Consider the following 16883-nt stretch of genomic DNA (forward strand, 5'->3'; position numbering starts at 1 on the left):
TCCCTGGGGATTTCCAGGTCCACTATATCAGTAAGCAGAGATAGTTGTATTTCCTCTTTATCTATATTTACTCCTTTCTCTTTTCTGTTAGCAATTGCTAGTATTTCCAAATCCATATCAAATGATACTCAAGATTTAATGTTTCCCCATCACATAGGATGCTGGGTTTTGGTTTTTCTATCTAAGAAGCTTTTTTATAATGTCTTAAAAGCTCTCTATGCCTCTAGTTGTAGGATTTTTAGCATAAAAGTGTTATACTTTGTGAAAAAACTTTCTCCATCTATTGAGATGGTCCTGTGATTTTAGATGGTTTCGTTTTTAATGTGATTATGTTGCATGTTTTCCTAACTTTGAACCATCTTTGCATCTAAATCCCACTTGATCATAATGAATGGTTTCTTGGATAAATTGTCCTAATCTCTTTGATAGGATTTTGTTTACAATGTTTGAGTCAATATTCATTAATGATATTGGCCTGGACTTTTTCTGTGTTTTATCTTTTCCTTGTTTAAGAATCAGGGCTAGCTTCCTCTTATAAAAGGATTCTGATAAGGTTCTTTCTTATTTTTTGAGAATAATTTGTGGTGTATCTGTACTAACTGTTCTTTAAAACTTGGATAGAAAACCTTTGCCTTATGGAAACCCCAAACATGTCTCCTTCCCTTGGGAACTTGCCTTCACTGAAGTCCCATACTGACCCTTGTCTTAGACTGACCAAGAAACCAAAGGTCTCAGCTTAGATAGAATTGGTAGATCTAATCAAATCTAATCAAATTTTACCTCAGAAGTTTCTCCCTTTGTATCTAGCCCTCTCCCAGGAAGTCTAGCCCCTGACTGAAATCCTTCTTCCCTTGTCACTATTGTAAGCCAATCAATTGTCCTTATTGTCCTTTATTTCCCCAGAGCGTATTTAAGACCTCAAGTTCTTCAGCTCATTGGAAAATCGCCATTTGAAGTGCTTTTTCCAGAGATGTTTCCAGAGTCCCAGAGTTTGGCTCTGTGTGGTATCTTGTCCACGACTATTTGGGCCAATCAGAGCAGTATCTTCCTTGTCTTTATTAAAGATTTTTTTCTTATTAACTATTTTGGTGGTTCTGTGATTTTCAAGGTTGATCCATTGGGTCCGGTCTGTTTTCCCCTTTGGTAGCTCCTTTAGAGCGAGATCTGTTTTCTTTTCTGAGATTGGGCTATTTAAGATCTCTGGTCATCTGCTGTTTGGGGTATTGGACTTTTTCAAAGAATTCCTCTATTCTGTGTTCTCCGTGCTGTTCTGACTATTCTTTTTTATTATTGCTGCTTTTGCTGTGATTTCGCTATTTTATGAATTAGATTGTGCGGCTCTTTTCTTTTTAATCTAATCAAAAGGCTTATCAACTGTTATGTCTTCAAAAGGCAGCTTTTACACATTAGTCAAGCAAGTTGGAGAAATAAATGGCCTGTTCCAAGTATCAATACATGCCTCCCATTTGTGTCGGAGGGGTCATAGAAATTCGTGTCTTTTTGGCCCCCAAACAGCCTTACTTTAAACTCAATGAGGCTGATTTGGAGGCTGAAGCTTATTTAGGCTGCCTCTTCCCAAGGCTGGGGAGCTCCCTCGTTTGTCTTTGCTGAGCACCGGCCTGATAGAGCAAGTCTACAAGCGCAGCTCTCCACCGCCCAGAAAATGCTGGCAGGTCTCCGTCGCCTGGGCGCTCGGAACTGCCCTCGCCAGAAGGCCACTGGGGGCCACCAGGGAGTCGTCGTCATGGATTTTGACGTTCAGATTCCCTGTTCACAAGAAAAACTTTGGACAACTCGAACGCTTGAAAATGTTTATTCAAGTCATTGAATATAAACTTTGCAACCGTAATACAGGCGTAAAAGAAGAGAATATGAAAGTGCACTGAAGACTATGGTGTAGCAGAACATTTTAAATAAGAACCTTCAAATAAAGTTATAAAGATTTTAAAGACGGAATTTCTGAAGAATGAGGGAGATGCTAAATATTCATTTATAACACTGTGAGGGGACTTCTCACTAAGTTTATTGCAGGTAAACATTAAATGTTCATGTCCCATTAGCCAGGATTTATGGTTTACATTCAAGTTGAAATAATTCAGCACCATTTAAAACCTAAAGCATTGTTGCATATAGAATAAGTCAAGATCAATTTGGGGGGCTTGTGAATGAAACTTACTTTTTTGAATAGATAATTAATTTTGAGAAGGAAAGAGAGAGAGAGAGAGAAAGAAAGAAAGAGAGAGAGAAAGAAAGAGAAAGAGAGAGAGAGAAAGAAAGAGAAAGAGAGAAAGAAAGAGAGAGAAAAAAGGAAAGAAAAAACATTTGACAGAAGGTATATTGACATGCCAGTTGACATACATGATAAACTTTGGTATGAAATAAAAATGAAACTTCTTTTTATTGCACCTATATTTGGGATTTGGGGGATCCTTATTTTATAATTATTGAAAAACATCCAGCAGCATTATGAAAGGGACTGTATCCTTTAAAGTTTAATGTTATACAGTTAAATCTCTTATCTTCAGTTTCCATTTCCTCTAAAGACTGAATTCTGGAGAACATTATTTGCATTTCCTTTAAAATTTGAAATTTGGAGAACATTATTTGTAGAATAATACTCAAATTTTCTAAGAAAAAAATGTAATGTGTTTGAAACCATAATTCTTATGATTTCATGAAAATAATACCTAGTAAAATGGTCACAATATATATTTTAATAAAAATCTTACATCAACAGATATAAGGACTTTTCTAAAAATATGCAAATCTTTGATGCATTAGCCTAAAATAAAACATGAGGTGATTTATGTTAGGGAACTCTAGATCTTATCCACCAATAAGGAAGTTTTGAATTCAGTTGTTAGAAACCTGAATTTTAGATCATTTGAAAGAACATATGATGCATAAACTATATGATATATAAAAAAGGTGAATTTAAAAGCGTATTTTCCCCCATGGCCCTGCAAAAAGACAAACTTCAGAATTCCTATATTTTGGGGGTCAGTTTTTGCTTTCTATTCATCTTTCAATTTAGAACTTTATTGATTTATTTATTAATTATTTTTGGTTACCAGTAGGTGAGGATTTGGTGATTAGTCATTGAAATTTATTTTGCAGGGGAAAGGGAGAATTGATATAGGATAAAGGATGTTTTGGGGCTCCCTCAACTAGTATAGATGAAGTTTTTTTTTTTTAATCAAAATATTCAATATTAAACTTAAAAGGTAGCCATTTCTGAGATGTTGGAAACATGCTTCTAAATGTTAGTTAGTATATGTTTGTGTGACAATACAAACTTTATCAAAACTTCCTCAACTTGAAAATGACCAGCCGACCTTCATAGCTTTTTGCTCCTGTGAAAGGGGGCAGTGAATACAAATAGTAGAGGCAGATTCACTTAATCATTTCAGGCTGTATCATTGCTACGTGTTGTGATCAATTTCCTCACATAAGGCAAATAAATATATTAGGATATGATGATATAGTTAATGGAATATCTGTGATTTTTACACAACCAAAAACCAACCTAAGTTTTTAAAGGACAAGTGTGTAAAGTGGCAGAGGCATATGGGCAAAAGAGCAGATTTAGTTTTAGGTTCAGCTCCTGGTTCTGGGCAAATCACTTAACGTCTTTGGGTCCCAATTTGCTTATCTGTAAAAAAAATTTTTTTATTATGGTTTTTATATATTCAAATGGATCCATGATCTATTTGAAATCACCTAGATAATCTCACAGACTCCTTTCAATTCTAAATTATAAATCTTAATGAAAATATGTCTTAATCTTCAGATGCCAATCTGGCTCAGTAATAATACTGACAGTAGTTTTAAAAAAAAAGTGTGTTATGATCATCTCAAGTAGAAAAGACCATAACTAAAGGAGTAATTCCATAGCCCAGATAGAGATTCTTCAAAAGCTTTGTGGCTATTTCAATGTACTACTAAACACTGGTAAATATTTGCATTTGAAAGGCATGATGCACACTTTATGTATTCACCAAGTTACTCCACTATGAGAAGAGCTTTTTTGTTCCCAACAGGTCGTGATTATTGATGATTGTGCCTTTTTGTCTTAGAAGCCCTCTCAGTATCAATTCACTTTTTAATTTTATGTGACATCTTGTGGAAATGCTTAAAAGCATATCATAATTTAGATTTTTTGATACTGTTTAATTTATGATTCTTTCTGCTTAAGCACCACAAACTTTAAAATAGTTTGATTTCAAGTGTGGACAATTCATACTGTGTCTCCTGCTTCTCAGGAAAAAACAGAAACTATCCAAATTCTGTTGTGGCAAATTATTTCACAGTTTAAAAGTAATATCACAGCTGTCTTATTATACAGTACAGCCTGTTGCTTTACAGAAAATATCCTCCTTTGTCCAATTTCTTCGACCAATATTTAATACCATATATTAATTTGGGCTAAACTTATGTAAAAAAATATTAATGATTCATTCTATTCTGACCAACTTTTATGTTCCTTTATTACCCAGACATAGTAAGTCGTATAACCTATATAATATTTTAAATGTTTTCATGGTAGTTTTATATACTTCAATGGACCTATGATCTTACTGATATTAATCATCTCTTTAGCAACATGGGCTTATGATTCTTATGTGTTAAAAAAAAGTCAGGTGCATGAAATTAAAAAATATCTTGAAGGACAACAAATGTAATTTCCATTGATGTTTGACCTGAAGTGATACGTTAGGGGACCTACTTTCATGTTGTGACCTGAAGAGGTGACTTGAAGAAACTGTTGGTAATACTTCATTTCAACCTCTATTAATTTAAAAATTAGCCCATGGTATAAGAATGGTATCTTGCATAAATGGTATCCTATTCACACCAACCCCTGACTTGTCATTTTAAGAATATAATTATGAATATCTCTGCAGAGACAAGGTCAAAGAGAAGGACAAAGCATCATAAAAAATATTACACTTGGATTGTGTGGTTTAATTTCTTAATTCATTTGAAAACTAAACCTGATTTGTGTCAGAATTGAGCTATGTATTTGGAAGAAAGAAAAGGATTTATCTACTAATATTGAAAATGTAAACAAAATTTATATAGGAATGTAACTATCTAAATACATACACTGACATTTCTTTGCTATATATTAATATTTTTTGAAATCAATAATGTGTATTCTTTCCTCAGCACCAAATATTTCCATATTTATTTGTAGGAGTAATGATAGAATTAACATTTCCACATTAAATTTTTGTAGTGTTTACAAATTGGTGACTATTATATTTTGTTGTAATTTAGAACATTAAACATTTTTGAGCACAAAACAATTTTAGCTCATTCACTAAAAGTTCAATGGAACAACTATTTTGCTGGTTTGTTGGCAAACCTGGTAGGCAAGTTAACTGGATAACTTGAAACACTTTGCAGAATTCACCAAAGACCCCAACTATATCATAAGCATAAATCAAAATATTCCCAATTTCGAAATCCAGTTGTTTCGACATTGAGCCGTCCAAACAATAATTCCTTTTACATTTTCTGTGCATTTCCAAACATTAACATCCTACTGAAGTTAATCTAGATTGCTTTGCTTTGCTTTCTCTTTTTTTTTTCATTTCAAAACATCGGGCACTGGTTCATCCATTACTTTCATATTTTACTCTTTTTGCCTCTTAATACCTAAATAGAAAAAGAGAGAAAAGGAGAACATTTGGTATGCATAATACAGGCTGTGAACCTCACAAACACTCATTAAATGTTTCCCATTCTGCCCTGACAAGCTATGGAAGGGACATCCTTTCCCCAAGTAACACAAACTACAGAAGGTGCTTAGTAAATGATAACCAATGATTGATGGAAAAAGGTAACTGCGTCTGTCAAGCAGAAAACGGGTGATCTTGAGCAATAATCGTTATGGAAGTGTTAGAGTTAGAGGAGGAAGAAGAAATATCCTGACAGAAAAGCCAATCCGAGATACTCAGAAAAGCGATGCTGTAACATTTCTGGGGATTAACCAGTAGAGCTATCAAACACCCGGACAGCTGCTCCTTCCCAAAGATTTCCCGTAACGCTCCGCCCGCAGCTAATGCTCCACTGAGCCAAGTGAATACTGCTATCCATGCCACTGATGGGGATTTTGTGTGCGCGGATCCTCTCCGTTAGGAGTTATTATCTAGCCAGCACTTCCACACGGCATGGAAGCACGGCCAGGCCAAGGAATGCCTTTGGGAGTCCTGTTTACGGCCATTTGACTGTCGGGTGTGCCTCAGTTACCCTCCTCGGAACACACGGCCCATAGTAGTAAGGAGGCTCCACCCCTCAGCCAGACCTCGTGACACCATCGTTTTGGCTCTTGGGTCCCCTGACCGCGCTCATGGCCGCCTGACTCAGCACAAAAAGGAGTCTGGGCCTTCACTGGGTCAGAATCCTGGCCTGGACCGTTTCCCGTCTCCACACAGCCTAAGAGAAGTTAGGTGGAAGTGGACACACTCCGAGCTGCTGCGGGTGCTCCTTAGCTCCATGACAACGCAACCTGGCCCTAGTGTGGGAGGAGAGGAAAAGACCAGGAACTCACGGGGAAATCGTGCAGCCGGAGGCATAGGCGTGGTGTCCTGTGTAGCGAATGTCGCAGCGCACCACGTTGTTGGAGTAATCCGACTCGGGCACCAAATAGCTGGGGTTGACGCTGACCTACCAGAAGCAACGATATGAGGTCAGATCTCGCACACAGTCCCCGCGGGCAAAGACGAGGGAATGCTAGAGCTATGCTAAAGGGACGGGATTTGTTCAGGTTTGAGTGAGTTACAGAGAAAGGCGCCATTTCCCCTTTCCCTTTAAAAGCGCGCCAAACTCGTCTGTCTGTCTGTCTGAATGTGGTCATGCCCCAGGCGCTGATATTCGCTGTCTGCCTCCACGGGAGTTCCGAGGCGGACAATCCAATTGGGTTTTCAGACTCTACCTTCAGGATGTAGTTTCCAGGCTTCACATCCGTGATATCGATCCACTGACAGTCTATGTCTGCATTATAGGTGTCGTAGCACCCCGGGCTCAGCCCCTGAGAAAGCGAGAATCACGGGGGATTAGTGGGCTACAGGCATGTCCCGCCTGTCCGTGGCACCCTAGAACTCGGCCAGCAAACAAGCCTGGAGTACCTGACAGCGAGGCGAGCTTAGGTCAAAGCGGGGCCCTGAACCTGCGCCCAGCCTGGCCCTCGGCCCCCTCCCCCGTGGAAAGCTGAGGCTCAGGTCGGACAAAGGTAGCTCATGTGGCGCCCTAAACAGCGTCCGGAGTGGCCTGAGAAATGACCCCGTGAAACAAGGACAGCAAGTTCGCTTCAAGTCCCAGCACACAAGCCATCCCTGGAACAGCGGGCGTGAATGGGAAGCCACGCCGCTGGGCGAGTGACGACCGAGCAGCACCACAGCATGCCCGTGCGGTGACAGGGAGTGACTGGTGGGATTCTATAAATACACCCGAGGGCGCAGCTCCAAGCGGGGCTCCTGCTCTGTGGCCATCCTGCCACACAGGCACAAGGCAGCGATTTCTGAGTAAGAGCCCCACGCAGCCCGCGGGGCAAAAAGGGAACCACCAACAGCGCAGGCTGTCCAAAAGCTGCCGTGAAATGTCAGTCACCTGAACACGGACCTGAGTTCCCGGCCACCTTTGATTCATCTATTCCCAGGGAGATCCCGGGCAACCGCAAGAAATGGATTGATATCTAGATCGGCTCTCCATTGGCTGGGCCTTGGGGAGTTCAGAGAGCTACCGCAGACAGGTAGGTCGGTCCCACAGTAGATCCTTCCCAGGATCCCAGCGGCTGATCCGCTTTGGACTGGATTGGGCTGGAATTCGATTGTCTACTTACAAATCGGGGCTCCTTATGGAAACACTGACACAGCTTGAAGCACACATTTTCCAACTATAAACACAGGCAAACTGCTTCATTCAGCACTATTTAAAAAAAAATCAGCCCAGATCTCTGCATCTGACATCAATTATCTCTGAAATGTCCAATGCGGACCCACGTCTGTATGCTCGGAGAGAACAGCCATCCCCCTCCTCTGAGAGGCACGGCAGCCTTTGGGAAGGGCGTCCTTCCCTTCAGTGACCCTTTGCAGCCATTCTCCCATTCTGACAGTGATGAATCAGCCAGGTGACGGGAGAGGCGGTGTTAAATAAAGGCGCAAAATGCGGCTGACCTTCCCATCACGTGGCCAGTGGGCTAAACCACGTGCAGAAAAAGCCTGCGGCGCCCCCCAGCCTCACAGCGCTACTTGTGATAGGCAAAGTAGGAGTCCTCAAGAATACGGGCTCTCTGTGCAAAGTCCACACCCAGCTGGAAGCAGAGGAAATGGAAGAGTGGACTTGCTCTGACTCGGTCTCTCTCCCGAGTCATAAAAGAAATGAATGAAAGGACTCGCTCTACCACGTTGTACCGCTTAGCATACACATGCATGCTATCTAGCTATGCTGAAAGCGAGCCCACGTCCTTTGCTGTGTGCTTTTTCCTCTGACGTGTTACATGAAGGAACCAGAAAGAGATGCCATTGCAATGGAAATCCAGCTCACTGCCGTCTGAGCCTGCAAGCCTTTTAAAAGGCTGGAGTTGGAAATGGCAACTTACCTGTGTGTGTGCTGTGCAGGCATATCGTCTGTAGTAGCCGTAGTCACAGGAAGTATCCTCGAGGCAAAAGCTCGCCTTATGGCCCTCAGCCACTCTCCTCTGAGTGCTGGCGTCCAGTAAGTCATAGTGGCTGAACTCGTCCATGCTGTGGTAATGCCTGGTGATGGTCCATTCAATAAAGGCGCGTTAGGCAACTTTAAACTGGCTCACAAATATGGGGGGAGGGGTCAGCCCTCATTCATTGGGCCAAAATCTCTTTTCACATTAAAATGATGATTAAATATCTTTTTAAGGATGACCAAAACATACTCGATTTTTAAAATGTCCACGTATAAAGCAACCATTTGGGGAAATGGACGCTAAAGCTTTTACTTCTGGAAGGAAGGTTGTGATCTTGGGTGAGGGGTTAATTACATTCAGTTTCTTGATAATAAACAATTTCTGAATTGTTTGTTCCTAAGTGTAGCCAGCTGATGGTTGGACACAGAATCTGGACCCAGAGAAACCCTAGAGGTCATCTAGTCCAACTTCTTTTTCAGGTGAGAAAACTGAGGACCAAAAAGATGAAGTGACATGTCCAAAGTCTTCTGGCTTCAAACCCAGGACTTTTTTCATTATACTGTTGGGAGTTGTGGAACCCTCAAAGAGCAGTGATTAATATTTCCTTTGGCAAGAATGTTGATGACAGTTTAAAGTTTGGTTTTGTTTCTATTTTTTTAAAACATAGATGATCTTTATATTCACTGTTATCACAGAGCTTACTAGTGTTTGATTATCTACAGCAGTGCTTTCAATTCCTGAAATGACAGAAAGGAAAAGAAAAGGATCATACTAAGCCATCAGTTATCACGTGGCTGGGGGATCTCTTGAGTGGTCTATAAAGTGGAAATGAAGTTTTTATATCAACTCCTTCCACCAGTAGTTAAGTGAAGGGTGTTATAAGGAATTTACTCAGTGTTTTTCTCATTGCCGTCATCACCATACATGTAAATAAATACGTTCTCACATTACACAGAAATCCCTTTGACTTTGACAAATTAAAGTAGTCGTCATTTAAAATGGAAATCAAGTTCAAATGAGGACTGCTGAAAGGGAGGACAAAGAAAACAACACATGCTCAGGAAAATCAAGATGATTATTCACAATGGCATCCAAAAAAGATCAGGTATCCTAATGGCCCCCAAAGAAAGGGCAATCTGGAATACATGGGAAATAACTAGATAGTCTCAAGAAAGTGGAAGGCAAAATCTGCTTTTTAGGCTTAATACTTGGCTTCAAACACATGAAAGAGAAAACTTGGAGAGGCAGAAGACATGGCAACGCCTTCAAGGTTAAAATCGGACAGATGGCATGATTAGAGCTGCCCGTAAAGCAAACTATTGTTTTCTGCTTTCCGGGAAATGCTTTTTAGGAAATTAAGGTGATCCAAAAATGTCTACAAGATACATATTGACCTTTTGGTGCAGACTTGTGATTTCATTGGTTCAGAGAACTTTCAGTGTGGAAACTCTACCAAGGCTAATCTCAGCAACAATTCTGCAACCTAGAGTCTTAGAAATTGGCCTGGGACATTGATGTGTCTGTCAAGTGACTTAGATGTGATTGGTCACATAGATAAAAAAATATGGCTAGATGCATGTGTAAGAACATATATATGTGTACATACACAGTACATAGGTGGAAAGCTAAAATAGAGATACATGTATGCATATCTATCTATCCATCCATCCATCCATCCATCCATCCATGGAAGGATAAATCCTTCAAAGACCAAAGTCCTCTTGAGTGCAAGGCTAGTACTCTATGCTGGCTATTTATGTGTATTCTATTGAAAACTTGTATTTTAATTCATTAATAAAGAGAGGAAAGAGAAAATGTTATCACTCATCATTGTTAAAAATATGTACTGCATGGTTTTTTAAGACAATGTTGTGGCACATGGCCAACGTCCATGTTGATGGAGTAAGGGAATCTATTTCTGTGGGATAATATTGGTATCTAGCCTTTCCATTAAAAAAATGGAATTTTGTGTAACTTTCTAAGAAATTAAGGAGAGCAGCTGCTCTCTCTCCCAGGTATGGGGAGAACACAAAAGTAGATTTTAAATTGCAAAAAAAAAAAATACCAAGGAAGGTTATGGAATCTTAGAGATCTTTAAAAATAGGATTGGCTAGAATTTATTCAGGACAGTTTTGATGCAATCCTTTTAAAAAGGGCCTAGATTAGGCCATCTTTCATGATTTCTTCTAGTTCTTTGACTATATGACTTTTATTGGACTTTGGGGGATATTTAAAATTATATATTTTTTTTTAAACCCTTACCTTCCATCTTGGAATCAATACTGTGTGAGAAGGGCTAGATAGTGGGGGTTAAATGACTTGCCCAGGGTCACACAGCTAGGAAGTGTCTGAGGCCAGATTTGAACCCAGTAAAATATCTTTTATAGCACAATGTTAACCTCCAAAGTTAGTTTTACAAAAATATACTTACCCAGCCTTTCCTCCAATAGAAATGTCCTTTCTCTTACAGGTATCATTTTGGGAATAGAACTTCTTTTTAGTGGACAAAGCTTTCAATTCAAGACATATTAATGTCCAATTTCAAACATTCAACAAGCACTTGAAAAGCTATTAGACGAGGCATACTAGCTCCTTTTTCCCAATGAGTTGGGAAGAAGTGGCTAATAACTACAGTAAGAGAATAGCATCTCCCCTGGATTAGAAAGTTGACAAGTACCAAGTGAAATCGGCTAGACAAAGTTAGCCTTGAGCACCACACAAATGATCATCATCACACTCACTGGTGACAGCTGTGCCACTCCCATGAATATCTTGGTCGACTGGGTAAAAAATCTGACGTGCCTTGATTTTTCACTCGTTGGGGAAATCTTAGCAGCACCCGGTTATCGTAGTCTCTGACATCTGACCTGTATGCTGAACTGTAATTGTGGGAAAAAAGAGTCATGATAGAGCCTCACCCTTCTCCCTTTCTTACAGTGAAAGAACTATATGACACCCAAAAACCCATGGAGAAAAAGTCAATGGTCCGCATTCTAGATGTAATGTGTATTGACCATGAAACAATAACTCAGGTCTTGAGACTTAGGCAAGGAAGTATCCCAATCCCAAAGGCAAAAGAGGGATCTTATGTTAGCATGTGTCAGGGAACTCCCTGCAAGCAGACAGATCTAGAGGGTCCCACCTCTCTGATTTAGGAGAGAAGTCCTAGGAAAGCATCCAAGGCAAACAGAGGGCAGGATTCCAAGGCTCTTCTTCCTGATGTTAACTCGGGCTATGTGCTAGTCCTGGATAAATAGATGCTTAGTAGAGCTTCCCATTTCTTGACCGCTTATCTCAAGAAAACTATGACATGGGGGGGGGGGGCATCATTATCTGCTCTCAGCTAAGTGAAGTTGGGTCACAAAACTCTTAGGTGACCGTCTAGGACTCAAGTGCTCTCATTTAGACTGAATCTCCATCTCTGTGTCATTGAAATAAAGTCCAATTTACACAGCTGGATGATGAAGTAAATGCGACGTGACTTCACTGGGTCCATGAGAGACCCCCCTGTGAAGAGAGTACTGTAAAAGGCCGTCAGCACTGCTAAAGGATCATTTCTGTTCCCTTGGTGGAAGTGAGAAAGCCGGGCAGGAAGGTCCCAAACAGCCAAAGCGAGAGAGCCAACAAGCCTGAGAGGCGAGAAGGGGCCCCGCATCCCCCAGGACTTGGGACTACCACGACTAGCCATCAGAGAGGCAGCCTGGATCAGGGAAGAGAGAGAGAGAGACGTTTCCGTGTTTCCGTGTGGAGTACCAGGACCAGAGTCCCACCTCTGCCTCCCACTGGCTGTGGGATGGATCTTGGTCAAGGCACGAGCTCTCAGGAGCTCTGGGCGCTTCCCTGAATTGTGGAGGAGCTTCTCCAGCATCTCCCTTTGGTTTGGGAATGAAATGGCATCCCGCAGAAATAAGAATTGTGGGGTAGATAAAGCGCCTGAAAGTTTGGTTTTGTGTGTAAACGAGTCATTTCTCTCCTTTTCTGAACTACAAACAAAATGGTTTCCGTCTGCTGGTTGAACAGGCGGCTTTTTCAACTTCCTAACGCTTGGCCTACTTTGCACAGTTATAGCTCCAAATACATTCGGGCTTAGTCTTGGAGTCTGTTACCCTTCTCCGAAATGCCAAGGAATTCGGCGACGTTGTTTTTTTTTGACGGCACCTTCCAAAGCCCCTCGGGCTCCCTCTCGTGGCTATTCCACAAATCCTGTTCTCCGAGGAAGGGGCCTTTGGGATGCAGCTGAAAAAGCAGAGCCTCAGGGAGCGCGGAAAACCAGAACGCGTTCATTATAGCTGCCACCCGAAGAGGGAAAAGCCACCTTTGCCAAGCGAAGAAGCCCACAGTAGCAAACATAGTGTTCTAGGAGGTCGTTAACAGCCCTATAATTAAGGGGGGGGGGGGGGCAAATGGCAGATGTCGTGCTCCGTTTTGCTGGGAATGGTTGCTTCCCACAGCCGGGTACAGTGTTTTTTTGTTTTAATCATGTCCACGGGACCCCATTGCTTTTGAACCTCGAACATAAGCCCGAGACTCCAAAGATAAAGGAGGAAGGAATCCTCTTCTGCTGGAAAGAGCGGGAGCAAGGCCCCCCAAAGCGCCCTTTCCCGTCTCAGCATCCCCAACTTGTCTGGTTCTCTTCCACCTCCCATTCCCACCTCGGCAGGGCCCCAGGTGCCATGGGCAAGCGGGGGAGAGGAGCAGCGCAGACATAGCCCGAGTCGGGGTCGGGGGAAGCCCGGGGCCCTACCTGGCAAGGCAGTTCTCCTCGGCAGCACATCTCAAGTTGTACATGGACATCCTCTGCACGTACGTGGACGCCTGGATGTAGTAGGGATCTGGCACCAGGTCTGGGAGACCTAGAAGTCCGCCAAGAACAATCAGAACAAGTACCGCCCGGGAGCCCTGGGACTCCCCCCGACTTCTCGCCTCTCCTCATCAGCCCTTCTTTCCTCCAAACCCTTCCCTTCCTGAACCGCCCGGCCCGAGAGGAGTTAGAGCCAGGGAGAGGGGCGGGAGAAGAGAAGCCGGACCAGAGGGGGGTGTCTGCAAGTCCTGTTTGGCTGTCTTTTGTGCGGGTCGGTCCGGGAGCCCGAAAGGGCTGGGGCAGGGTTCTGCCTGGGTCGGCTCTTCAGGCTTCCTCACCCGAGAGTCGCCGTCGGCCGTGTGTGTGTGTGTGTGTGTGTGTGTGTGTGTGTGTGTGTGTGTGTGTGTGTGTGTGTTCGGTGGGGTTGCGGGACTGTCACTTACCGTATTGGAAGTAGCCAGTGCCGTAGCCAGGTCTGTTCCTGCTTCCCGGACGCGGCCTCTCGTAAGTGTCATAGTAGTTGTAATAGGGATTGTCGTCGGAGTACTTGTACGGGTTGTAGGGGTCGTCGCCCACCATGCCGTCCACTCGGCTGGGAGCTCGGAGGTTGCTCAGGGTGGGGCGGCTAGCGGCAGGGGTCCGACTGCCATCCGTGGCCGCAGGGCTGGAGCCGCGAGGTCGGCCCCCGGGGTTGCTGGTGGTGGTGGTGGCAGCGGCTGAGGAAGTGGACGCCGCCGAGGGTCCGCCCTGGTTCCTCGGCTCAGACGGCTGATAACCCGCCTGGAACCAGTGCCTCGCCACTGGCTGCCTCCTGCTGTTCGTGCTGTCGTGGGGCCGGGCGCCCACAGACGGCTGTGGACGAGAGCGTGGAGACGTGCTATTGTTTCTGAGCAACAGGACAGGCGTCTGGCGAAGCGAGGAGGAGGAGGAGGCAGCTGAGGATGCGGCGGCGGAGGAACGCGCGGCCGAGTCCCTCCGGCGCGGAGGCTGGTACTCGGAGCCGAGGCTCAGGAGGCTGAACACCTGCCCGTTGTTCTCCCACTGAATCCTTTGCCTCCATACGGCGGGGGGAGGAGGCTCTCGTCGGGGCTGCTGGCAGGCCACTTGAAAAACGCAGCCCAAGTGTACGCAGAGATGCCACTGAAGGAGAAGAGCGGCGGGCGAAGGGAGACAGCGCATCTTCCTTCTTCAATCTCCGCAGACGGCGGGCGGGCAGGACTAGCGCTGCGTACAGAAGTTGTTTAAAGGGAGGGAAAAATCACTTGGGAGCGTCTTGCAAGAGCTGGCTCGGAACGCCAAGGACGGAGTGCGGAGCGCGCGGATGTGGCGCGTGCCCCGGCCCCGCCGTCCTAGTGTTTACAGAAGAACGATGGGGAGAAGAGCAGAAGCAGTGGGAGCGGGCGGGCAGCGTCTCGGCGTCGTCCTGCGTTTGCTGGTGTCTGCAGTGAAGGAAGGAGGAGGCTGCGAGACTTTAAACTTTCTGGCACATTTGCAAAGTTACACAAGCGCTTCTTGGCAGGGCCCTTCCTATGCTATTTGTTCACGTAATGCGATTGGGAACGTGCAAGGCGGACAGCTCCTCGCATCGGCCCCCTCCCTCCGAGACACGTTGCACAGAGAGCTTTCTCTTAGGGGAAGGGACACAAAAGAATACAAATCCAGCGAGAACCACACGCGACCCACATCTGAATCTGGGCCGAACATGCAGGAATTTCGGTGGACTCAGACACACTCAGGCAGCCAGACCGGGCGCCTGTGCCAAAGTATGCAGAGGGAAAAATGCTATTAGGTCATCAAACCCGGGAAAGACTGGGGGGCGGGGGCGGGGGGGGGGCAGACTGGAGAGCAGCGGAGGGAACATGTTTGGGGAAAATATTCTGGCTCAGAAGTCCCTGGCTTCCCAGGAAGGGGAACAAGCCGATTTCCCAATCCCCTCCCGGTTATGGGAAACCCTCTAAGCTATCAAATGTTGTTTTTCTGCGGGGAGGTAACATGAGAAACGGGCTACAAACTCAGCTCCTCCAGGGACATTTCTCGTGGGAGAAGGGCAGCTGGCTGCGCTCCAGAACCCGAATGACTCGGAAGCCCATCTCCCGGATGGAAAGCCTAAGGCCAGGCTTCATCAGATAGGAGAATCACCTTTCCTCTTGGGTCGTTAGACAGCCCGTTCAGAGCGCAGCTCCTTTGTAGACTGGGGCTGAGATTTCTCCCCTCAAATAGAGGGGCCGCTTTGTCTGATTGCGTCACCGCTGCCTAAATGTTCAGGACCACCAATGGATCAGGGACAAACAATGGGACACCTCCAAGCCCAACCAGGGTGTTCCGAAGACGAGGGAGTGTCCTTAGTGGGGAGGAGAATGGGAAGGAGGGTCAGTCATGCTGACTGGAATCACTTGGCAAGTGGGGCAGGGCTGCCTATTCACGTGTCACTTTTAGGTTCTAGCAGCCCTGGGAACTTCTCAAAAGAAAAGGGCATTAAGAGGCAGACACTTGAAGATAGGGTGAAAAAGGACTAATTCTATTGGTTTGTACAGCACCCATTTCTGAATATAGTTCAGGCTCCCAACCCCATCGAGGTGAGCCATCTCCCAGAGCAAAGATATGAAAAAGGAAGAAGGGAGGGGGGCAAAACCCCCACCAGCATTCTGGCCAAACAGAGCTAGAGTCCCCCCTTGGAGGGAGGGAGGCCTGCTTTCTAACTCTTCTGGGCTCAGCCTTGGCCATTATCACTCATTACACATCCTTCAGGGCTTTCCCCCCTCCCTGGTTGTTGTTCTTTCCACTACAAAAATCTGAAGACCAGCCTAGGGTTTTTCCCCTCTAAAAGGTACTAAACCATCCTCCATACTTCATTTGTCCAAGGGACTAATGCTCCGACCATGACGTGGCTTCCTGGTTACAGAAGTACAAAAACAGATGCTCGGACTCCGTGCATCTTCTCACTCTGTAGGTGACCGTGGAAACTGGGGAGTGGAGGCAAATGTCCAACTCAGTCAGGGCTCCATCCTCGCTGGCCATCGCTTCCATGCTAAAGCTAAAGCTCCTTTTGTTAACTCCTACCCGGGCCACCGTCTCAATTTTGTGAAATCGGAATCATGGAATCAGTCAATGTCACGCCTGGCCTACAATCATTTTTTGATCATCTTCTGGATCACTTTCCTAGTTCAGCTTACTTTATGTTGTACCAGTTCATATGTAAGTCTTCTAAGGTTTCTCTGAATCCTTCATATTCATTGTTCTTTATGACAGAGTCGCAGTCCAGGTCCATCGTATTTGTTTTAATTTCTAGCTAGTTCATTGCTGCCAAAATATGATCTTTCTAAAGCTCAGGCATGACGAGATCACTACCAGTTCAAGGATCTTCATTAGATTCTCACTGCTTATGATTTTCAAACTTTGGGGAGTGCATCTCTATCA

The 16883-nt window shown here is 44.4% G+C and overlaps 1 protein-coding gene across 2 annotated transcripts; it reads right to left on the reverse strand.

Annotated features, from left to right (window-relative positions):
- Positions 1-1797: 1797 nt before the first annotated feature.
- On the reverse strand, positions 1798-15166 carry LOX (lysyl oxidase). 2 transcript variants are annotated; one of them, XM_007497830.3, is made up of 7 exons: positions 13910-15162; positions 13410-13518; positions 11407-11544; positions 8606-8762; positions 6941-7036; positions 6557-6672; positions 1798-5661 (listed from the first exon to the last, which is right to left on the reverse strand). In XM_007497830.3, the coding sequence occupies exons 1-7, from the start codon at positions 14643-14645 to the stop codon at positions 5655-5657; spliced, it is 1359 nt and encodes a 452-aa protein (XP_007497892.2). In that variant the 5' UTR covers positions 14646-15162; the 3' UTR covers positions 1798-5654. The 2 variants fall into 2 exon arrangements, with proteins under 2 accessions (XP_007497892.2, XP_007497893.2); XM_007497831.3 differs by lacking the exon at positions 1798-5661 and having other exon boundaries at positions 6553-6672; positions 13910-15166.
- Between the last annotated feature and the right edge of the window lie 1717 nt (positions 15167-16883).

This window comes from Monodelphis domestica, chromosome 7 (assembly GCF_027887165.1).
Source record: "Monodelphis domestica isolate mMonDom1 chromosome 7, mMonDom1.pri, whole genome shotgun sequence".
Lineage (NCBI taxonomy): Eukaryota > Metazoa > Chordata > Mammalia > Didelphimorphia > Didelphidae > Monodelphis > Monodelphis domestica.

Coding starts and splice junctions, on each gene's coding strand:
- LOX (XM_007497830.3), bottom strand. CDS start 14,645: ATGCGCTGTCTCCCTTCGCCCGCCGCTCTTCTCCTTCAGTGGCATCTC. Junction 8,763..11,406: donor GAGTGGCACAGCTGTCACCA/GTGAGTGTGATG, acceptor GACCATCACCAG/GCATTACCACAGCATGGACG. Junction 7,037..8,605: donor CCTGCACAGCACACACACAG/GTAAGTTGCCAT, acceptor TCGCTTTCTCAG/GGGCTGAGCCCGGGGTGCTA.